Source organism: Mustela nivalis (genome assembly GCF_964662115.1).
Source record: "Mustela nivalis genome assembly, chromosome: 8".
In the NCBI taxonomy this organism is placed as follows: domain Eukaryota; kingdom Metazoa; phylum Chordata; class Mammalia; order Carnivora; family Mustelidae; genus Mustela; species Mustela nivalis.
In genome coordinates, this window is record NC_139027.1 from 121,095,994 (window position 1) to 121,120,579 (window position 24,586).

General features: G+C 39.0%; 1 protein-coding gene and 1 long non-coding RNA gene across 20 annotated transcripts in view; one reads left to right on the plus strand and one right to left on the minus strand.

Moving 5' to 3' along the window:
• The window catches only part of NCOA6 (nuclear receptor coactivator 6), a 104,523-nt gene that overhangs the window by 21,942 nt on the left and 57,995 nt on the right, over positions 1-24,586 (minus strand). For 7 of the 19 annotated variants that reach the window (XM_082746141.1, XM_082746139.1, XM_082746143.1 and 4 more), the window contains 6 exons: positions 20,268-20,390; positions 13,620-13,748; positions 12,043-12,933; positions 9,864-10,010; positions 5,131-6,247; positions 2,413-2,534 (listed from right to left, as the gene is read on the minus strand). In XM_082746141.1, the coding sequence (XP_082602267.1) occupies positions 2,413-2,534; positions 5,131-6,247; positions 9,864-10,010; positions 12,043-12,933; positions 13,620-13,748; positions 20,268-20,390 (2,529 nt within the window). The remainder of the gene's footprint in view (positions 1-2,412; positions 2,535-5,130; positions 6,248-9,863; positions 10,011-12,042; positions 12,934-13,619; positions 13,749-20,267; positions 20,391-24,586) is intronic. The other 12 variants (XM_082746130.1, XM_082746134.1, XM_082746132.1 and 9 more) reach the window with 5 other exon arrangements.
• LOC309872261 lies at positions 15,134-15,750 on the plus strand. Its single transcript, XR_014315756.1, has 2 exons — positions 15,134-15,206; positions 15,426-15,750. It is a non-coding gene; the product is annotated as an uncharacterized lncRNA (long non-coding RNA).

A 24,586-nucleotide genomic window follows, 5' to 3' on the forward strand; every position in this document is an offset into this window, starting at 1 on the left:
ATCAGCAGAAAAGAAAAATCATTAACCAGGAATAAAGGTGATTCCATGGGAAAAAGTGAGGATATAGCTGGGATACAATTTCAAAAACTAGATTTATTCCATTGTTGCATGAAAAATACATATGGAAAGTTTTAAGAAGGTGCAGTAATAAGAACATCTGGCTCTCGCAGTCGGCAGAAACGATGATTCAAGATTTTCACAGAGTTAGACCCTATGGTCCATACCTGATCAATGTCTTCAGGCCAAAGATTTCCATGGCACCAATGAATACAATGTGCCAAATTCAGTTTTGAAGATTTTTTAAAAAATCCTTTTCTATTTTAGGTCCAAGTTAACTTTTTTACATTTATAGAGCCAATAATGTACGCCATTTCTGCAGGTTTAACTTGGGTTCCCATATTAAAATTGTCTCCTCTGTAGAAGTCCATTTTTGTTGGGCTATGACACAAATGTCTTTTATCTTTCAATCAGCCCACTAGCCAGCACAGTGAATACCAAAAAGAGCAGAACAGGTAATACAGCAGCCTCTCAAAAGTAATAGCTGAGGGCATGGCTGTTATAAAGGTTCCAGCAGCTGGAGGTAACAGTCCAAAGGGCACTAATGCTAAGACAGACTGGAGCTGCCATGACAGAATGGTGGAGAAGGAAAGCCAGAGCATGGTATTTATAACATAACCAAATGCCCTATTTATTAGTCAAGGGATGCAAATTCATATGCCTTTAGGCAACAGGCCAGTAGTGAAGAAGAGAAGTGGTGTGGTGTAAGACACTAGTAGTCCTGTGGACAGATCCAAACTGATCAGAATGGATATTTTGTCTAAAGGCATTTAAATTGAGGCTTTTTTGTTTGGTTTAAGACACTGCATGACAATTCAAAGACATAATAGGTCAAATTTAGCCTATAAGTTTCTAGTTTACAAACTATGGAAAAGAAGCAATATGAGTGTAAGGATCTCTGGGATTCACATGAGAAGAACTCAGGTATGTCTGAGGGAAGAAAGGACCTTCCTCTTCATAATGCCTTCTGGATACACCTGTCAAGACAGGTGACTTACCCACCTCAATTGTGCTGCTGCATCTCACTGACTGGAAGTGTGGTGTGCCCATAAAATTTGTAATAAATACCACGAAGTAATGACATCATGATGTATTTACTTCTTTTTTTGATTCATTTTTAAAATACATAAATTAAGGGTAGGTTGAAGTTTATTCCCCAAATAATGTCATTCTCACTTACATGCCAAAATGGTGTAATAACTAGTGAGGAAAAAACAAAACATAATCCTTTGTATACACAGGGGAGAGTGACCTAAGTATAACAGGCTTATTTGTCTTTAACTGGGTCACAGGAGAATATGGTTACAAATCACTGCTCAGGCCAACAGTAACAAGTATAGAGATACTGTGGCAGCTGGCCTTAGTTCTTCTATAACACCTAAGTTGGAATAAATAAATTTTTGGAGCTTTTTTTCCCCCCAACATTTAGAGGATAATATTATTTTATAGTCAGAAAGGGGAATAACACAGAGGGCTTCAATAATACTGACCCTATTTATTATTCAGTTGGGTGGTAGGTATATAAGTGTCTTTTTTTATTACTCTCATATAGATTTTAGGCTTAAAGATTCTTAATAAAATTGCTATTAAAAAATCTTATTGTAAACCTGTTCTTTGCTTTGAGAAAACCCTAGCAGGAAAGGCTGCAAGAAAGGCAGGCAAGCAGGATTAGAGTGAAAACATCTTTCCATTTAATCTTAAATCTGTTTTGATGCCAACTAGAACCTTGATACTGACAAGAATAAAGAGGCACTTGACATTTCAGTCTGATTTTATGAGGGCTTAAAATAATGAAGACTAATCTAAGCAGTATATATACAGTTGACCCTTGAACAATGTGGGGGTTAGCAACACTAACCCCCCAAGGCAATTCAAAAATTCACATATAACTTTGACTCCCCCAAAACTTAAATACTAATAGCCTACCTGCTGTCTGGAAGCCTTACTGATAACATAAATAATCCATTAACATGTATTTTTGTTATATGTATTATATACTATATTCTTACAGTAAAGTCAGCTAGAGAAAAAAATGTTAGTAAGAAAGTAAGAAAGAGAGAATACATTTACAGTACTGTATTTATTGAAAACAATTTCTATGTAAGCAGACCCATCCATTTCAAACATGTTGTTTCAGGGTCAACTGTATATACCACATATATACACAAGCTTCAGAAGTTATGTTTGAAATTTTCACTTACTATCAAAGCAAAGTTTCCAAATATTAGATACATTTTATCTCTAAAGAAGCCTAGTTAGGAGACAAAATAAAATACTACTGTTTCCTTGAAAAGAAACTTTGTACTGCTGTATAAATGATGAAAAGTATATAATCTTTAGCTAACATTTTATCACCTGGTGGTCGGTTTGAAAACTCTGTCAGTTTAGGGCCAGAGTTGTCCAAGTTAATTCCTTGTTCTCCTGGCAATGGCTGCTGATCGGCCTCTTCCAGCCCAGCTGGGCGAGTATCTGGGGTACTAAAAAATAAATTACACATTTGACAGTAAGTTGCATAGTTTATACCATGAAACTAGCTTAACCTCTCCCCTATTTCTGAAGAAGTAATATCTGTTTGCATTACCATCCTTATCAATACATACATCTCTCTAGTCTGATAAAATAGTCAATATTTGGCATAAAAATAATCCAGCATAAAAAATCTACTTAACCTAATAGTATGGCCATTTATTCGAAGTGCTTTCTTCAAATTTCTGACATGATTTTCATGTAATCATCCATCCTTCAGATGTTTTAAGACCTGATCATAGTTTGCACTATCAACATTACAAAGTACTATTTTTGTGAAACCACACTATCTTTGGTGTAGTTATCAAGGTCAGTTGGGGAGTCCAGATTATTTCTTTTGTGTGGATAATTCATAACACCTTGCAAAAGTTGTAGGCTGGCTGATAAAAATGGTATTTGGACAATAAAGAAAAATGGAGAATACTAAAACAAGTTAATTAATTCTGCTAAATGAGTATTTGCAGACATCCCCATTAGCTTTGGGATGCTTTCGTTTTTACCTGGTTGTAACTCAGAATTTCTAGTGGGGAAAAAAGAAATGAAAAAAAATGTTATTACCAACAACCAAATTCCCAAAGAACCGGCAGCTCATATCCATTTGGTTTGGAATCTTACTCCTAGCTGCACCTTTCTTCCTTATCTTTAGCTTCCCTTTGCCCTGATGTCAGTCACCACTTTTAGACAGTATTTGATCTCATTATATTCTGTGCAGTTTCTAAGTCTTACCTTAAATTCGTTTTAAAAAGTTCTAGCACATGGAAATTTAGAATGTGATGCAGGTCCTTAGCACATCCAGATGGCTGTATCAATTTGTTTCTTCTATGACTTCCCCCTCACTTCAAATTGTAAGGATTCTGTAGGTCTCTTTGCTTACATAGAACTGCACTGCTAAAAAAAATTATCAGATATCTGATCCAGCCACCTCATGTTATGGACGAGAAACAAAGGCCCAGAGAGGTGTAAGAGACCCATGGTTCCACAGTGAGCTACTGGTAGAGTTAGGAGCAGGTGCTCTTCCTATTATACATACTGACTCCCTTTCCTAGAAACCCTGATGCTATATAAGGGCCTTTTCACAATTTCTGGCTTCAAGAATTAGCAATCCCTCGGGGCTGATGAAGACAGCAAAAATGCATACTAAAGGCAACCGAATAACCTTGCAATTTTACTCTTAGACTACTGGGAGGAATAAATACCCTCCCAGTATAGCAGGTTGATAGCTGTAAAGAATTTAACTTAGAGTTACTGGAAAAATTAGATAATTGAAGGTCTTATTAGTTCTGAATTCAGGAAAATATAGTTTGTTAATATACAGTTATAGACTTTTAGAAGATTTAAGAAGCAGCAAGTGAGCATGGTGTAATATTAGAGTAAAGTCAAAGAAATATTGTGGGAAGGCATGGAGACAGATAGTCTGTTTTACTTTGAACATTTATGGCTATTTAACTAAAACTTGCCTATTCTACAGTTCTAGCAATTTGTTTTGATTAACCAATTTTTACAACTGTTAGTCACTATTCCCTATTAACAAATGTCTCTGAATTCTAATTTTATGATTTAAGGCAGAAAACCCAGTTTAATCAATACTCCTTCTGGAAACATTTTATCAAAGCCAAAAATGTGATTATTAACTTAGTTTCAAGACATGCCATACAAATTAATTTTTCTTCCTGCTGTGATCTTGTGAAAGAACTCACCCAGAGAAACTTTACTTAAAGGGTAACAAATTTAAAACGTCCAACCAACGTAAAATGAAGTTTTAAGCTTCTATGGATGATGGGAGCCTTTTAAGGAAAGGCATTTGTACAGAAAAACTATTTCTTTTTTTTTTTTCTTACAGTAGGCTCCATGCCCAGCACACAGCCCAACACGAGGCTTGAACCCACAAGCCCGAGATCAAGACCTGATTTGAGATTAAGAATCAGATGCTTAAATGACTGAGCCACCCAGGCACCCCCGAAAAACTATTTCTATTTGAGACAGCGAGGAATCTCCATAAATTGTTTATATATCTAAAACACACTTGGACTTTCTGGCTCCCCAACAGCCATTAATAGCCTGAACTGTTTTGTGGAGGTACAATATGGTAGCACTGGCTACTTTTCAGAGTCCATGTGCCACAATCCCCCTAAGACTATAGACTTAAGAGACATTTATCAGTCAATTGCAATATAAACCATGTCTGAATCCTTATATGAACAAACTATAAAAAAAAGAATTAAGATAGAGAAATTTGAACATTGTCCAAATATGTGAGAATATGAAGTACTGGCTTTTCTACATGTTAATGGTATAGTGTATTCATTAAAAAAACAAAAACAAAAACCAAAACCAACCATCCTTATCTTTCAGAGATACATAGTACTGAAATATTTAAAGTCAAATCAAAAAGGTAATGGGGAAATGAAGGCAAGATAGGCTATGAATTGATAATTGTTGAAGCAGAGGAATTTCATACTGTTCTAATTTTATATACGTTTAAAATTTTCCATCAAGTAAGTCCACATAGAAATAAATAAGATTCGAGGTGAAACTACCACAACCTACTTTAGATCTTGCTGACTATTTTTCTTCTTCCGAGGGGGTTTCTTCTTCTTCGGTTTATTTGCGTTGGTATTATTTTGCTTATTGTTTACCCCAAAATGGCCCGCAGAGATGTCACTCTGCAGTAAGTTGACCAACAATGGGCTTGTTAGTGTGACATCCTTATTGACTGGGAAGCCTGGATTCTGACCACAGGACATCTGATTTCCATTGGGTGCTCCACTGAAAGGTGCATTGAAAGGCATCCCGTGGCCTGAGAAGTGGTTTCCCGAGGCACTGTTTCCCTGCATGGCCTGCACGTGGGGGGGAACCATGTTGCTTTGTTGCATGCTAACATCAGGCATCATCTGAGACAAACTGACATCGTTGTTTGCTGTAGTAGCAGGATCACCATGCTGCTGGGCCAAGTGTGGGCTGGGTCCTGGTGGTCGCAAGACCTGCCCCTGAATCCCCATAACCTGAGATGGACTGTTGTTCACGGGCCCTTGCTGTGGCAGCATCTGTCCTGATATCTGTCCCGTAAACTGCACCATGTTTCCTTGCATGTTTGGAGTTGGTCCCCTCATTATCTGTGCTGGTCCCGGCATGACATTGGATTGGTTCTGAGTGTTAAACTGCTGCTTATTCCCCTGCATCTGATTGGTCATTATCTGCTCTATCATTGGGTTCTGTTGGAGTAAAACTTGGCCCTGAGGCCCCATCATCTGGTTATGTGGTGCCATCATTTGTGGGCCCTGCTGGGGAAGAATCTGCTTGGGTGGGGTCATCCTTTGAGGCGAGGGCCCAAGATTTTGGTTTTGAGGGTTCACCATCATCTGGCCCTGAGGCATAAGCTGGGCCCTTGAAAGGATCATAGGGTTCTGAGGGTTCAAGGTTCCTTGTTGCTGGACCATCTGGCCCTGGGAGGGCACAATCTGCTGGTGCATGCTCATCAGCTGAGATGGTGGGCCCTGCTGAGGCTGGCCTTGCATGTTGCCGAGGTTCACCTGAGGAACCCCAGAACTACCAGCCTGCTGGCTGTTCATGTTGCCATGAATTCCCATGAGGCTGGGCTGCATCATATTGGGTGGCCCATGAGACACCTGCATCTGGTTTTGAGGAGGACCAGCTCCTTGCCCACCTAAAAAGAGAAAAAGAAAGGACAGTTTCAAAAAGAAATAGTCTTATCTTATTGATATTAAGATACTCAAATTATTAATTGGAAAAACACTGATCACCCACATGTCCACTGACCAACAAAAACAAATATGTTGGGCTTCACATATTTTCTGTGGCTTTTCTTTCTTTTTTTTTTTTAATTTAGTGAGTGAGATTCATTTATTTGAGAGAGAGGGAGAGAGAGAGATGGCAAGAGGGAGGGGCAGAGAGAGAGGGAGAGAGAATCTCAAGCAGACTCCCTGCTGACCTCAGAACCCAACGTGGGGCTCAATCCCAGGACTCTGAGATCATTACCTAAGCTGTAATCCCCTAAGCTGTAATCAAAAGTCAGATGCTCAATGAACTGAGCCACCTAGGCACCCCTTCTGTGGCTTTTCTAAGTATGGAGCTATGACTTTGGAATGATTGTTTACATTCCCAATGACCATACAAGAGAAGGGGAAATTGTTTCTTTACTCCTATTTGTTACCTTAAAGATAAGATTACTCTTTTCAGATTAAACAGAAAGGCAGCTTCTCATTATTTAAAAATGACATGTAGCTACTTTAAGGTGAAAAAAAATTAATGAAAAGCACTGTAGGCTAGTGAAATAAGCTCTGCTTTAGAGAAGTCCAGGAAACAACAAATGTGATGCATTCTCTTGGAAAAATCTTGACAATATTGAGAAGATATTTAAAAAATGCTTCTTGGAAAATGAATGACTCTCAAAGATTATGTGTGTTGTACCTGGATGCTGTACATGAAAAGAAAGAACACTTAATACCTCCTGAGGACAGGTCTTCTCTGCCCCAATGTGGTAATATTATTATTTTAAAAAAGATTTTACTTATTTATTTGAAAGAGAGAGACTGACAGAGCAGGAATGGGGAGAAGAAGGAGAAGTAGGCTCCCACCGAGCAGGGAGCCCAATGTGGGGCTCGATCCCAGGACCCTGAGATCATGACCCGAGCCAAAGACAGAGGCTTAATCCACTGAACCACCCAGGTGCCCCAGGTAAAAATTATTTAATCCTGATCTGGAAGCTGGGACTCAACTGACAGACAACCCAGAAGCTGCAGACAGAGAACAATTAACAAGGGATATTAAAACTTCACTGACCCTCCCCTATGGCGGTCCCTGATGGATCATATGGGACATGTCCTAGTTGTCTTGGTTATTTCTAATTTAGACAAGGACACTGCAGCTGACTTGCTACAGTGTTTACTTATTGCTGAGTCTTTGGGATCTTCCTATAGTTGCCTGCAGTATATCCCCCTTTTTACTGAATAACCCTCTAGAGTATTTTATCTCTCTTTTCTTTGTAACTTTTAAGTGTGGACTAGAAAGTGGCAGCCATATGAAGTTATGAGACCAGTCCATGCACCAGCCAGGGAGACACGGGACGAACTCTACCTTGTTCACATTACCTAGAGTTTTTCTGAATCCCAAAGATTTTCTAAACTAGCCTTGTAAACTCTTAAAAAATGTTTTTGGGGACGCCTGGGTGGCTCAGTTGGTTGAGCAGCTGCCTTCAGCTCGGGTCATGATCCCAGCCTCCTGGGATCGAGTCCCACATCGGGCTCCTTGCTCGGCGGGGAGCCTGCTTCACCCTCTGCCTCTGCCTGGCATTCTGTCTGCCTGTGCTTGCTCTCTCCCCCCATCTCTCTCTGATAAATAAATAAAATCTTTAAAAAAAAATTTTTTTTTAAATGTTTTTGTTTCATTTTTATTTTTGAGAGAGAGAGAATGGTGGTAGGTACAGAGGGAGGGAGAGAATCCCAAGCAGGCTCCACGTCCAGCACGGAGCTGGACATGGGGCTCAATCCCATAATATAAGCAAAATCAAGAGTCAGATGTTTAACTGACTGAGCCACCCAAGTGCCCCTAGCCTTATAAACTCTTAACTTGAACCCCGTGACCACTATATATACCATACACACTGAAAATACCAGTTTATAGTCATTTGATCAATATTTATTTATTGAGCACCTAATATGTACAAGATACTTCTGGTGCTAAAGTAGTATCAGTAACAAGATAAATCTCATCCCTGATTCCTTGGAGTTGGCAAGAGACACTAACAGAGACAAGCATTTTTTCAGGAAGAAGTAAAAGCTAATAAGAGAAATAAAGTAGAGTAAGAGACAGGAGTAGAACTAGCTTAGGATAAATGGGAAAATCGGAAAAATATGTGCATGTAGAGGGCACCACATAAAAAGACAAAATAGCTGGCTTGGGTGAAAGAATTATGAATGATTTTATCACTGTTTTATAACCTCCTACAAAACTCATGAATTCACATAACTCAGGAATGCAGTTTTGCCATTAGCAGATAGGGCAAGTCAAGTAGTTTGCCTACACTTCTCTCACCCTTTATGAGGTAGTTTGAACTTCTAAAAAAAAAATTAAGTTAGAACTTTCTTGCTCTTTAGTGATTTACAGTTAAAGTTGGAACCACGTAACTAAATTAATTCCAAGTGGGTTGGGGAGTTCTTCACAGAAACTATTTATGCTACCTCAGTCCAAACTGAGAAAGGATAAGATTAGTCATGTGGTACCTAAGTAACCAGGAACACAAAAGCTGGGCATATATAACACTGCTTGTGTTCTAAAAAGAACACAAATTCTTTTTAGCCATTACAAATTCTTTTTTAGCCATTTTTAGCTATTGTGTTCCATCCTATTTCCTCTCCAAAACTACTTATATACAATACACTGTTGGCATTAAATCTATTATTGATTGAAGTCTGGCCTTCAAACACTACATTGTAAACCAGAATTTAAACATTCTGCATAAACAAAGCTAATATGTACTGCAGTTAGATTTAAAAAGTTGCAGTTCCTCCAAAATGCCATGTGCCTCTGTGCTTCTATACCTATAGTTTCCTTTGCCAGAAATGTCTTTTGCCCTTTTATTAACTTGGTTATTAACTTGGGAGCTGGAAAACTATGGCCCATGGGCCAAATCAACTGCCAGTTTCTAAATAAACAGTGTTTGGGACACTGCCATGCTCATTTGTCATATTGTTAATGGCTACTTTTGTGCTATGACAGCAGAGTTAAGTAGTTGCAATAGTGACTATATAATCTGGAAAGACTGAAATCTTTACTACCTGGAGTCCTTTACAGAAAAAAAAAACGCTGATCCCTGCTCAAACTCAGGTTTCATTTTTCTTTTCTTCTTCTTCTATTTTTTTTTTTTTTTAAGATTTTGTTTATTTATTGGAAAGATACAGAGAGAGAGCTAAAGAGCACAAGTCAGGGAGAAGGACCAGCAGGCTCCCTGCAGAGCAGGGAGCCCAATGTGGGACTCCATCCCAGGACCCTGGGATCATTACCTGAGCTAAAGGCAGATGCTTAACCGACTGCACCACCCAGGTGCCCCTCAAGTTCCATTTTCTTTCTGTAGGTGCTTTTAGGTTCCCAAGACACTGTACCTACATTTGCCGTATCAGTTATTGCCCTTTAAGAATATTTTTGGTTTGAGATTAAGGGAAAGGGCCAGGATTTATACTTATCCATATATTCTTATTGCCTATCACGGTATCTAGCACACAATGCTCAATAAATGCTGGCTGAATAAAGCACAGAAAACAAACCTGCATGCTGGACATTTTGATTTGCTTGCAGCTGAGGGGCTCCTGAATTCCCAGCGGTGGTTGCTGTGGTCGAAGGCACCTGACCTTGCATAAAGTTCGGATTGGCCTGTCCTGCTGAGAAGCCAGGTGGGAGGCGTTTAGGCATTCCTTAATAGAAAACAATGAGTAAGGCAGTTACCTAGCAAATTTATACTCTTGCTTAGATGTGGAATGAATAAGGAAGGATGAGCTGCATGAAGTCTCCACTGGCTTAGCTTTCTCTGTCACACTGGTAGGATCTTTAATAATAAGGTTGGGAAAGATGGTTAAAAAAATCAACACAATCTCTTACATGAGCATTGTCAAAATGAAAAAGAAATACTAAAAAATTTACACTTAGAACATGCCAAGGAAGAGATGGCAATCTGCTCCCTAAATGTGATCTGAGGGCCACGTCACAGCAAGGTTTAGGGCTCACTTTTCACTATAATACAACAGACCCCAAAACTTTACATAGTTTAACATAGGCACCGAACGAATATGCTAAATTCTCTCATATTCAAACAAATTGATCAGAGATGCTATAAAACAAAGAGCTGGGTCCTGATACTAATGACAGGTGATTTTTTTTTCCATTGAAGGAAATGGATGACAATCTCTTTTGTGGAAATTTCCCCGAATATTGTGCTTATCTCTTGGGAAGAGACAGGAAATTAGAAACAATCCATAGGAGCTTCCAAGTGAGGCTATATTAAATTATCATCATGCCTTCCCCTTTTAAGGTTTGCTGTAATTCCGACAGCTATGGTACCAAAAGCCGTGCTCTAATGGAATCTTACGAACATATTACTTCCTCTTATAGGAAAGTTTAATTTCAGAAAACAGATCTGTAAGAAGGAGGATCTCAGAACCCACTCATTGTTTATAACACAGGCCTTGATGTGGCCAGATCACCTAGGTGAGCACATCATCTGCTCTATGAAAGCATCGAGACCTAAAGCTCACTTAAAAAATTTTGTATTAGTCCATTTATTTTTAAGGACCAAATTTCAATGTCCTGAAAACACTGTGTAAACAAATATACACTTGTCCTTTCCTTAGCAGTGACAAGCCTCCATTTGCATACTTCCACTGTAATTAAATCAGTAATCACATTTGTAGGAGGGACTACCCCGCTTCCACTGATCCAGAGCTACATGCCCAGAACAGTGAATTTGGAGCTGAAACATTCTTGCATTTTCTAAAAACTTCTTAGGATTCAAATATTATAGCCTGCAAGTCAGCAAAATTAATTATAAGAGAGTGAAAAGACTGATGAGCAACTTAATTTCACCAGAAACTATGAGAACATGCCTTTGCTATGTTGCACTAAAGATGCAAGGGGTTTTTTCTGGGTAGGCAATGGGTGTCTTTTGGTGGGGACATGTTTATCAGATGACAGTATTACTGATACTCTCTATACCTTACTGAAAAGCTCCAAGCACATTCATGTGCACTAGATCAATGATTAATAAGAATAAATAATAAACATGGAGATGGATAAGTTTTACTGTAATCGTTTTACCTCTCACACATTAAGCTCCATTGCTTTTTCTTCATACAAGAGGCACCTTACAAAATAAATAAATAAATCTCCTTTAGGTATAACTGGTGGAACTCCCTCTCTAAGGAGCAGGCATTGGCATTATAAAATTATAAAAGTCAATGATTTCTGAACTTATTCCCCTTTAACACTTTAATCAAATTTAACAAATACCATGCTTACTACTTTACTAAGATTATCAAAATTGGAAACTTGAAGGGACTTTTCCCCAAAAGACCCTGTATTTATTTTTTCATTTTTGCTCTACTGCATACTCTTACTTTTTTTTCCAACAGCTGAGAAGTTTAAGTTAATACAATGCATGTTTCTTCTGGACATCTTAATTTATTAGTCCAAGATCAAGCAAAAATAATTTGAAAAACAAAATGGAAATCTCTATATTGAATTTTACCTGCATTTTTATCCAGAGGGCTAGCTTAAATGTAACCAGTAAGATGCTGCATAATGTATCAAGTTAACTAAGTTATATTAAGTGTCACCACTACATCCACAAAGTCAAAAAATTACATCCTCCCTCCATTAACTCTAAAGATTGAAGTTCTATTAAGATCTATCTCCAGTAAATTTACCAACACAAATAGCTTCAGTGTTCCTCACCTCCTAGGCCTGGATGTAAACTCTGTGGCCCCTGGTTTGGTGGTTGCTGCTGCATCACCATGAAGTTAGGTGGCACATTTCCCTGTTGAACCATAGGACTCCGACCGGGAGAGCTGACAGGCTGCTGAAATCCCTGGGGAAGTGGGTTATTTTGAGGTGGCCTTGGTCCCATCTGCTGCTGAGTTTGGTTAACCGTTGGGGAGGATGCAGGGGATCCCTGCTGGAAGGAGGAGGGTGAGGAGGCAGGAGACTTGTTGGTGAGGTGGGGCTGCTGCAGGGGGGTTGGGACCCTGGAGGGCCCTCCCTGCAAGCTCTTCATCTGAGGAGCTGTGAACTGGCCTGGGTTGCTCATCTGAGGAAAGTTTGTATGGGCTTGTGAGGCCTGCTGGCTGCCAAAGGGATATGGAGGGGGAGGGTGGGAAGGTGTCTGTACCGTGGCTAAGGATGGTCTTGCCTGGAGTTGCTGTTGCATTGGGCCAGGCAAGGGAGCCTTCTTCCACCCTTGGCTTGCAGTCATTGCGCCCAGAGAACCCTGGGCTGGAGGAGGCTGAAGGGCTCCAGAAGGCAGCTGGTTCCAGCCTGGAGGAACAGGCACCTGAGTTGGGGCAGTAAACTGGGGTCGAATTCCCTGTGGCTGTTGCTGCTGATGTTGCTGTGGGGGTCTTGCCTGTAGCTGCTGCTGCTGCTGCTGCTGCTGCTGCTGTTGCTGCTGTTGCTGCTGCTGTTGCTGCTGCTGCTGCTGCTGCTGCTGCTGCAGCTGGGGAAAATTAGCTGGGTTCATTTGTCTGTTCACAGGGGCAGGCTGCATTGGGTGGTGCGGGGGAGCTAAAGATCCTGAGGGGTGATTCTGTGGCTGTATATGGAGCCCAGAGAGGAGTGGATCCATTGCATCTGTTTAAAGACAGTTAACAAAGCAATAATTAAATTACTGCAACCTAGATCCTACAGCAGTAGTAAATCTCCTGGTTCCTTCAATGAGATGCTTGTTAGCACCTTCTATATGCAAAGCAACATAACAAGGTGACGGAAAGGTAAGTATTGTCTAGAAAGAGCTTATGGTTCAAAAGTGGGTAAAAGAGCCAAAAATAAAATGTGGAGAGCAGTATTTTCCAAAGCATATCCTGGGAGAACTTCTTCAGTCATTAGCGTTACAAGAAAACAAAATAAAATATAGTCAGTTAGGTTTGGGGAACAATTGAACCTAACCAGCTTAGAAGGGCTTTTTCACTGCAGGACTTTTAGCGTCTCCAAGAGGTTAACTGTGAATCTCTAAGAGGAAGGATAAAGCATGAAGCATTTACGAAATTTATTACAGAATTCTCTGCCATGAAGTATCCTGCAGGACTATGTAGCTGAAGGATTGCATTTTTAGGAATGTTGGGTTATAATTGATAAGAGAATGAGAAATTTTTAGAGGAAATGATGACTTTTAGCTTGAAGACATAGTGGAGCTTTCATAAAGAAGGTGGCATTTAAGTTGGGCAGTTAAGAACTTGATATCCAAGATAGCTGAATTTTGTAATGATATCTGCAAAGAGTTCCAGCCTCTTCAAACCACAAAGACTGGAGGTCATTACCTGACTGAGAAGCAGGGCGAGGAGTCCTGGGCTGCAGCTCTGAATTGGGGCCTGGTGCCATCATGGAAGATGACACATTTACATTCTGTGGGATCATAACAGTGGCAGGGCTCGTCATCCTTATTAATCCTGAAGGAAAAAGAAAATCCCTAGAATAGAGTACTGGAATTGGTACGACGTTTGTTTTTAAATAAAATATTTCAAGAATGTAAAAAGATACAGAAAATTTCTGTACCCATCATCTACTTTGTTAAAATCTCCCCCATTCCCTTCAGATACGTAAGTAGATACAGCAGAAGCCCCCTACCTCTTCCCAATCTCATTCTATTCCCTCTCTCCTACCTTTTAATTGGGATTAATAGTTCCATGCATGTTTATCTTTATTACATATGTAGGTAAACTGCACAGCATTTTTTGTACACTTTTAATCTCTGTATAAGTGGCATCATACTCTGTCTTCTTCAGTTTCCTTTTCCCCTTAATATTACGTTCTGAGATCCATCCATCTTGATTGCTATAATAGCGATCCATTTTATGGAACCCATACATTCATTCTGCTAATGAACAGTTAAGGTTCTCCCTTCCCCACCCCAATTTTCATTCTTACAATTCTGCAGTGTCATGTATTCTTGTGGACATGTCTTCAGACTATATACTCCGAATTCCTAGGTTTTAAGTATAAAGCATCTTCTATTTTATTAGATATTGGCAAACTGCTCTCAAAAATGGTTACACCAGGGATGCCTGGCTGGCTCAGTGGGAAGAGTGTGAGACTCCAGATCTCGGGTTGTGAGTTCAAGCTCCATGGGGTGAATGCAGAGATTTTTTTAAATAAATAAACTTTAAAAAGAGTGGGAAAAAAAGCGATTATGTGAATTTATGTTCCAACTGGCAGTCTGAGAACTACTCTTGTTCCATATCCTTCTAACTTCCATACTATTAGACCTCTTGGGATTTAGCATCCATATTAATAAGTAAAAATACATGATCATCTCTTCATGTCTCTTTGATTTTTGGCATCAAGATTAAAATAACTTCAAAAAATAGCTGGAGAGCATCTTTCTTCTTTATCTATGCTCTGGAAGAATTAATCTGTATCTATTCTTTAGTTGTTTAGTAAGCTCACCTATAAAACTATCTGGGCCTGTGAGTTATACTAATTGATTTATAGGGAGACAAATTTTTAATTATTTCAATTTCTTAAGTAGTTACAGGTTTTTGTAACAGCAGGGGTGGGGGCAGAGGGAGAAGCAGACACCCCACTGAGCAGGGAGATGTGATATGGGGCTTGATCCTAGGACCCCAAGATCACATCTGAGCCAAATGCAGACACTTAACTGACTGAGCCACCCAGGCACCCCTCTATTATTTTAAGTTTCCTTACATCAGTTTTGGTTAAATTATATTTTCAAGAAAATTGTTAATTAGCTGATGCTTTAAAATTTATCAGCATGAAGTTATTTACAACTTTTCCCATTTTAAAAAATATAATTCATATATTATAAAATCTACCCTTTTGAAGTATACACTTTTCTCCTTCTTTACATTGCTTATGCCTTCCTTCTCTTTTTTTCACCATGTTCATCAGTTTTTTTTTTTTTTTTTTTTAAAGATTTTATTTATTTATTTGACAGAGAGAGATCACAAGTAGGCAGAGAGGCAGGCAGAGAGAGAGGAAGGGAAGCAGGCTCCCTGCTGAGCAGAGAGCCCGATGCGGGACTCGATCCCAGGACGCTGGGATCATGACCTGAGCGGAAGGCAGCTGCTTAACCAACTGAGCCACCCAGGCGTCCCGATGTTCATCAGTTTTAATTGTTTTTTTTTTTTTCAAAGAAACATCTTTGGTTTTCCTACTTTATTCCATTTTGTTTTGTTTTGTTTTTAATACTTTACTTATCTCTGCTCTTATCTTAATTATTTCCTTCCTCCTAAATTATTATTACTCTGCTATTCTTCTTCCCAATTTTTAGGCCAGACACTTAATTAACTTAATTTTCAATCCATGTTCTCCTCTGACACAGTTTTCTGAGGGCTTAAATTTTCTTCCACGTGCCATATTGGCTACATCTCACAAATTTTGATACATACTATTTTCAATATTCCATTTTTGACATTTTTTGCTGTCTATCATGGTTGCTTTGAAAAAACCAGGGATATTCAGAATGTATTTTAAATTTTCCAAAAACACGGTATATTTTTGGTTAGCTGTTTTTTTGTTTTTGCCAATGACTTAACTGTACTATGGTCAGAGAACATGATCTGTGTGATACCAATATCTAGTATTTACTGAAACTTGATTTTAGCAAAATACAGTCAATTTGTATAAATATTCCATTTATGCTTGAAAAGACTAAGAATTTTTGAATTATTAGTGCATGGTTTCTATGTATCTCCTCCATTATATCAATCTACTCTACTTAGGTTATTCAAGCAAGCATTATCCTTACTAATTTCCAAAATCAGCTCAATAAATCAATTAATAACATAGGTGTGTTAATATCCCCCCTAAGGTGTGATATCCCCATACAATCCTGTCCACTTTTGCCTCACATATTTTGAGACTAGATTATTAAGTAATTAATAATTAGTTTGTAATAAAAGTTTAGCTGTCTTCCTGATCATTTCCTTTTACATCATAAAGTGGCCCTATTTATCCTCAGTAATGCTTTTTATCTTGCTGTTTTATCTGATAAAAATACCCTTATGCCCCTTTTCTTGGTTAATATTCACCTGGATTATCTTTTATTCCATTCTTTAAACTATGAATCAAATCCTCATGTTTTATGTGCTTCCTGTAGGAGCACATAACTAGATCTGAGATTATTCAATCTGATTAATCACTGTCTCTTTATCAGTGTTCACAATATATTTACCTTTATTATTAATTGCTGATATATTTTGATTTCCCTTCTTTTTTTTTTTGATACCTCTGCTTTTTACTCTTTCTTTTTCTACAGTGTTTTCCTACTTTTTTCTATGCTGTTTTCCTAATTTGACTGATTATTGGATTTTTTTCCAACATACCCTTCCTTTCTACCCCTCTACTACTAACTTAGAAGTTATACACTTTATTTCTATTATTTTATTTTTATTTTTAGCGATTTTATTTGATACAGTGCATGTGAGCACACACCAGCAGGGGGAGGGGCAGAGGGAGAAGCAGACACCCCACTGAGCAGGGAGCCCTATGTGATGTGATATGGGGCTTGATCCCAGGACCCCAAGATCACGACCTGAGCCAAATGCAGACACTTAACTGACTAAGCCACCCAGGCACCCCTCTATTATTTTAATATCTTTTGTCAACAGACACACTTGACTTAAAAAGTCTAAACATGTGATCATTATTGCTAAATGAGTCAATACTTATTAGATTTACCCAATGTTTACCATTTAGCTCACCACTCCTTCTTAGATCTTATTTCTTCCATCTTAGGTTCAATTTTCTTCTTCCTGAAGTAGATTCTTGAGCAGTTCATTTAGCAAGAGTCTGTTAATGGTACCTTCATTCAGTGTCTTCAAAAATGTCTTTATTTTATAATACTCTTTATAGTATAGGTAGGCTTAATATTCTAGGCTGTCAATTATTCTCTCATCACTTTGAAAATACTGTTCCAACATTTCCTGGTTTTCAGTGTTGCTGCTGAGAAATCAGCTGTGATCTGATAGCTTTTTGTTTGTAAAAAATTGGTCTTCTGAGTTGCTTTTAACATTCTCTTTGCTTTTTTCATGCTCTACACCCTTACAATTTTGTGTCAAACATGGATTTATTTTTATTTACCTTCTCAGGATTTCTGAGGATTCACATCTTTCACCAATTTTGGAAAAATTTCAGCCATTCTCTCTATTGGTCCTCCTAATCCTAGAGCTATTCTTTCACTAACTATATGCAACTTGGCCAGACTCTTCCCACTCTGGTTCTTTAGCACTAGCAATAGCATCATTATCTCTCATCAAGCTACCACAATACCAAATGCTCAGACTTCAGTGGAGAGCTCTAACTACTGACCCTCTACTATAGATACCAAGCTGGTAGTGTACATCTTCTATGCGGCATTCCATAACAGCCCAATTGCACAGGCCCTGACATATAATAGGAACTCTGCAAACATCAGCTTCAGGGCTCAGGGCTGATCCACCTTCAAGCATGAGCTCAAAAGACTGAAGGCATTATTATCTCACTTGTTTAGGTGAAGAACTGCTGCTTGGAGAGGTACAGCGATTAGCTTGAAGTAACCAGAGAATGGTACTATTAGGATAAGACTTATAGTTTCAATTTTATACGGCCAAGTCTTTAGCTACAGTTCAGAACAATGGCTTTATATATCGATGTTCTCCATTCTTCTGTATTTCTTCAAGAGCTATCTGGTACGAGGGGAGGTGAATGACTGGGTATAGTTTCAGGAGGTTACTATGCTTCAACCAGAGTGGCTGTGCTTTTCTGGTTTAGTTGAATAGAAGGTCCTGCAGCAGAAAAAGTTTGAAAGCCACTACTACAGTGAAAAGAATATTGGACTCGGTGTTAGGTCTGTGATACTAGGCCACTGCTACTTGACCCTGGGCAAACTGCTTCCTTTCTGTGAGCTCCAGAGTTTCCTCAGCTTTTTTTTTTTTTTTTTAAAGATTTATTTATTCAAGAGAAAAAAGTGAGAGAGCATGTGCATGCATGGGGGAGGGGCAGACTCCCCGCTGAGCAGGGGGCTCAACACAGGGTTCCATCCCAGGACCCTGGGATCATGATGTGAGCTGAAGGTCATCCTTAACCGACTGAGCCACCCAGGCACCCCTGAAGTTCCCTCAGCTTTAAATGAGAGCCAGCTCGAGAGGTGGAAAGGGAGGGAATAGCAAGTCCTATGGGAGATTTAAAGTTTGGGACTGAGAATCCAAGATGGGGGAGGAGAAGGTGACCTTAGTTTTGTTTGGTCCCAGGAATTCAGCTAGATAGCTGTCAAATCATTCTGTACACTTGTGAACTCAACTGGAGATTTAAGAAAAGGATAGCTACAACTCTACAAATAGAAAAGCAACCACTTTCTGCAAGAATGACAAGACAGAAAAACTCACCTCAAAAAAGAGAACAAGAGGCAGTACTAGGAGCTGGTTATCTGAAAGAATTAATAAGATTGATAAACTCCTGGCCAGATTTATCAAAAGGAAAAGAGAAAGGGCCCAAATAAATAAAATGAGTAGAAGAGGACAAATCATAACCAACACTGAAGAATTACAAACAATTATAAAAACATATTATAAGCAACTGTTTGCCAACAAATTAGGCAATCTGGAAGAAATGGATGCATTCCTAGAGATGTATAAACTACCAAAACGCCCCAATGTCTATAGCAGCAAAGTTCACGAAAGTAAAACTATGGAAAGAGCCCATTGACAGATGAATGGATAAAGAAGATGTGGTGTTACATATACAGTGGAATACTATTCAGCCATCAAAAAATGAAATCTTGCCATTTGCAAAAACATGGATGGAACTAGAGGGTATTATGCTAACCAAAATAAGTCAGTCAGAGAAAGACAAATATTATATGATATCACTCATATGTGGAATTTAAGAAACAAAAAAGAGGGTCATAGGGTAAGAAAGGGAAAAATAATGACAAAATTAGAGAGGTAGACAAACCATAAGAGATTCTTAATCATAAGAAACAAATTGAGGATTGCTGGAGGGGAGGGAGATAGAAAGGTTGCTGGAGGGGAGGAGGTAACTGGGTGATGGACAGTAAAGAGGGCACATGAAATAACAAGCACTGGGTATTATAGAAGACTGATGAATCACTGATCTCTACCTCCAAAACTAGTAATACATTATATCTTAATTAACTGAACTTGAAAAATTAGTAATAATTGTTTTTAAAAAATAAAGCTTGGGACTCACCAAAAAAATAAAAAATAAAATAAATGAGAGCCAACTCAATTCCTTTTCTTTTTTGGGAGTGGAGGGCAGAGGCAGAGAGAATTCCAAGCAGGCTCCATTCCCAGTGCAGAGCCCGATGCACGGTGTTTGATCTCCCAACCTTGAGATCATGACCTGAGCTAAAATCAAGAGTCAGATGCTTAACTGACTGAACCACCCAGGTGCCCCAAGAACCAACTCAATTCTAATATTTTGTGATTCACAGACTATTGAGTTCAATCTCTAAAGAAGAAATTTCAGTTTACTGGAAAAGTTAGCAAATAATTTATAGCCCTCTCAAATTCTAAGTACCTAAAAACACATATTCTTCCACATATTTCTTCAGATTCCACGTAAGCACACAAGAACTCAGCTCACAGATTCTCAGCCTCAGAGAAAGTGGGAGATGAAAAGCTACATTCTCCACTATGCTATAAACTTCTGAGGGTAGAAAATATTTTATTCATTTCTATCTCCAACACTAAGCAGAGGTCATGTCCTACAAAAGGAACACAATAAAAGTTGCTGCACAGCTCAGTGCTCATCTATCTACCTTTAAGCATGAGGCCATGCTCTGACTCTCCCCTCCTAAGAGTGATTTAAATCTTGCTTTCCTAAACCAGAAAACAGAGATGTACGAGAAACCCCCATCTATTTTGCAGGACCCAAATGATCATACATTAGCAAATAAAGGGAAAAAAGCAAACCAGTAAAATGTCATATAATTGAGTGGGAGATCTCACCTGGACCACCTGCCATGGGAAATGCAGCCTCCATCCTAACGGAATTTCCTGCTCCCATGGGTCCATTCATTCTCACATCTTGGCTTCGGTTCTGAGCCAAAGCTAGGTTGATAGCACCTTCCCCTGAAAATGACAGGTTATAAAAAGGAAACCATCAGGATAAGATGCAAATGTGGCTTAAAAATAGGTATACAAGACTTCAGTTTTCTGTGTTTTTGAAGAATTATGTAAGTTTACCTTCAGAGAAAGGGTAAGTGCAATACGATACAGATCTTCCTTCAACTTCACCTGAGCAGGTTTACTTACAGGACGCACACAGAGAACATAATCAATCCTTACATTACAGCAGATGGGCAATCACTAACGATGTATGGTGTCAGGAGACAGCTTGTAACTCTGAATGTGTATTTTCAACTGCTCACAGTATGTGCAAGTGTGCATGTGTGTCTATGTGTGAGAAGGAAGAAAATGTTCTCAAAAATTCTCAAAATCCTATATTACCTTTCAGGAATTTACAATCAGAAGGTAGAGACAGAAGTAGGTTAAATGGATAAAGAACATATGATAGTACAGATGGTACAGGGACACTGTAGTATTTGTGAGCAAAATACCATTTCCCTTTCAAAAACTGTAATATAAAGAGATACCCATTAGAGATGGTAATACAATGAAGAGTAGATAGATTGAAACTCTTACAGCATCTAATGATAAGACAAACATTTGTATAGAGTTTTAATTTTTATTATTTTTTTAAAGAGTTTATTTATCTATTTGACACAGAGAGAGAAAGAGAGTAAGAGAGCACAAGCAGGGAGAGCTGCAGAGTGAGAGGAAGAGCAGACAGACTCTCTGCTGAGCAGGGAGGCTGATGCGGGACTTGATCCCAGGACCCTGAGATCATGACCTGAGTCGAAGGCAGAAGCTTAATTGACTGAGCCACCCAGGTGACCCTATTTTTATTTTCTCAAGATTTTATTTATTTATTTGGGAGAAAGTGAAAGAGAGAGAAAGAGCACACAACTGCCAGGTGTGGGGGACCTTGGGGTAGTAGAAGGAAGAGGGAGAAGCAGATTCCCTGATGATGATCAGGGAGCCTGATCATGACCTGAGCTGAAGGCAGACTTTTAAATGACGGACCACCCAGGCATGCCTGTAGAGTTTTTAATGCTTACAAGATTTTATCTCATTTGAACCTTATAATATCCCGGTAGGTAACATCAATATAACTGTTCCAATTAATTAGAGTAACTCTAAACTTAGAGATAACATATATTTTACTTGGTTTAGTGATAAAAAGAAATTTCAGGATACTTCCTGCACTTAATCCAAAAATTTTGACTATTGTTACTCTGGATGACAGCACCACCTTGTGGATAGATAGAAGTATAGCTAGCCGGTGGCTAAGGCATTGCACTGATTGGTATCTTTCCAGCATCATTCCATATTGTGGGGTCCTGGTTGAGCCAGATGATAAAGCAGGAAACTAATGAGGACACAGTAGCTTCCTCTGTCTTGTCACTGATAAAGTCACCGTTTTTGTATTGGGTATTTATATTCAATAGAAAGGTAGATTGGACATAGGACACAAGCATCCTACTAAGGGACCAATTTCCAGGGGCTATACGATACTCTAAATTGCCTATAGGAGACAGGAATGAAAGAAAAAGAGATTACAGATCTTGGCGGTTTCCAACAAATAGAAGGAACTATTAATATACCAAACTTGCTAAGACACTGTAAGCAGAAAGAGTATTATCCTTTTCTTTTTAAGATTTTATTTATTTGACAGAGAGAGATCACAAGTAGGCAGAGAGGCAAGCAGAGAGAGAGAGAGGAGGAAGCAGGCTCCCTGCCGAGCAGAGAGCCCGATGCAGGACTCGATCCCAGGACCCTGAGATCATGACCTGAGCTGAAGGTAGAGGCCTAACCCACTGAGCCACCCAGGCACCCCCAAAGAGTATTCTTCTTGAAATGGACATCAGATCATGTCAGTTCTCTGCTTCAAATTGCTCCATTCCTTCCTGCTGTTGTAAAAATTAAAGCCAAACCCCTCCACACAGGATATAAAGGCCTTAAATGATCTACCTAGTCCAGTGCTGTTCAACAGCCACACATATAATTTTAAATTTTCTAGAAGCCACAGTAAAAAGGTTAAGAAACACAGGTGAAATTAATTATAATATATTTTATTTAACTCAGTACATCTATTATTTCAACATGTAACTAATACAAAAAGCTAATGAAAAATTTTACGTTCTTTTCTGGGAGTGCTAAGTCTTCAAAATTCACTATGTATTTTACTTACAACACATGTCAGTTTGAACTAGCCACACATCCAGTGCTCAACAGCCACATATGGCTGATAGCTGACATATTTAACAGCCCAGATGCGGCTCTTGCCTACCTCTCTAATCTCAACTACACTATTTTCTCCTTCAATAATAAGGATTCAGCCTCAGTGACCCTAATTTTTTTAGTTTCTTTATTTTTTTTTTAGTTTCTTAGGCACAGCAAATTAAGCTGCTTCTCACCTCAGGGCCTTTGTATATGTTGTTCCCTCTGCTTACAACAGTTCTCCTGCTGTCTTCACATAAGCCAGCTTCTCAATTTTCATGTAAATATAATTAAGTGTCGCAGGCCCCTAAAGACCTTCTCCAATTGTCTTATCCAAGGGTAGGTCACCCTTATCAGAACATCTTATTATTTCTTCAGAGCACATCCATGTAATTACTTACTCATTCACTTGATTTCTTGTCTGTTTTCCCCATCCCCATATAAAAGTAACCATAAATCTGCCCTAGTTCCTTTATACCTGTTGTTCGAGGAGAGTTATTAATAGCACCCTTTTTACTCTCAAAAGTGTCAATTTAGATGATAAATTGTATGGTGACCCTAATTATATCCTTAAGACACAGAACAGTGTCTAATACTCATTAGCTATTTATTGAATATATTATGAGTTGTCATCTCATAACTTTACAAAGAATTACACGCATTTTTCTATATGATGAATGCATTGCTGGAAAATCCCACATTCCGTAAAATCTCACACTGAAAATTACAGATTTTACAGGAAAAAAAGTGTTGTTGGAACCAACTCAAAACCTATGTGGCTTTTCTAATAAAAACAGTAACTGGTGGAGACAACATATCCAGAAACATTTACAGGGGTGCCTGGGTGGCTCAGTGGGTTAACGCCTCTGCCTTCTGCTCAGGTCATGGTCCCAGGGTCCTGGGATCAAGTCCCACCATCGGGCTCTCTGCTCCGCGGGGAGCCTGCTTCCTCCTCTCTCTCTGCCTGCCTCTCTGCCTATTTGTGGTCTCTGTCAAATAAATAAATAAATAAATCGTTTAAAAAAAAAAAAAGAAAGAAAGAAAAGAAACATTTACAGTGGCAATGCCTGGTCACAGGTGCTGAGATAATGCAGAAGCAAAAGAGCTCAGAGCCAGTGGGGCTGCCATTAAAGCAGGCACAGGAGGACGTGAAACTTGTCACAAGCCAAGAGCCATGCTAGTCTGGGGGTGCACCTCTGAAGAAAGGTATCTGAGTGTCAATTCTGATTCTTAATTATCTTAAAATGGAACTGAGAGGACTCCCACCTATGCAGCAGCTAAGCTTGTCTGTTGTTTTCTTCCTGATAATCATCCTGTTTCCACTATTTCAGCTTCCCTTACCTTCTTTATATGAATAGACAGAATTTGCACATTCTAGTGCTATCATTCCCCTATTTGCCAACTGCATATAAGCTAACTGATATCAAAGAAACACATGTGAAGTTCACTGCAGGCTCCCAAGCTTGCTGATTAGGGGTCAGCAAACCACGGCCTATGAGCCCAGCCTGCTGCTGTATAATTAAATAAAGTGTTACCAGAACACATCCATGTTTATTCACTTACATATGCTTATGGCTGTGTTGCACAACCAGACTGGAATTGTTGTGACAGAGATCTTAGGGCCCACAAAGTCAAAAAAATTTATTCAGAAAAAGTTTGCAGACTCTGCTTTAAATCACCATGAATGAATTAGAGGCATCACAAAATGTCCTCAAAAATGATGTCTTCCCAACTCCCTGGCCAAAACTCAAGAAAGAAGGGTACAGAGAGTATTCTTCAATGGAAAATAGGCTGTTGGGGAACAACCTGTCCCCGAACCCCTGCAGCAGACACCATGGCAGTGGCAACATCTCCTCTTACGATGTACTAAGACATCAGCTTGTTACCAGTTTCACATAGGCAAAGCTGCTGCCACCCCTTTCAATCCTGCCTAAATTCAGAGGGAGTATGGAGAAAAGGACATCACCTGGGATACACATGTGTAT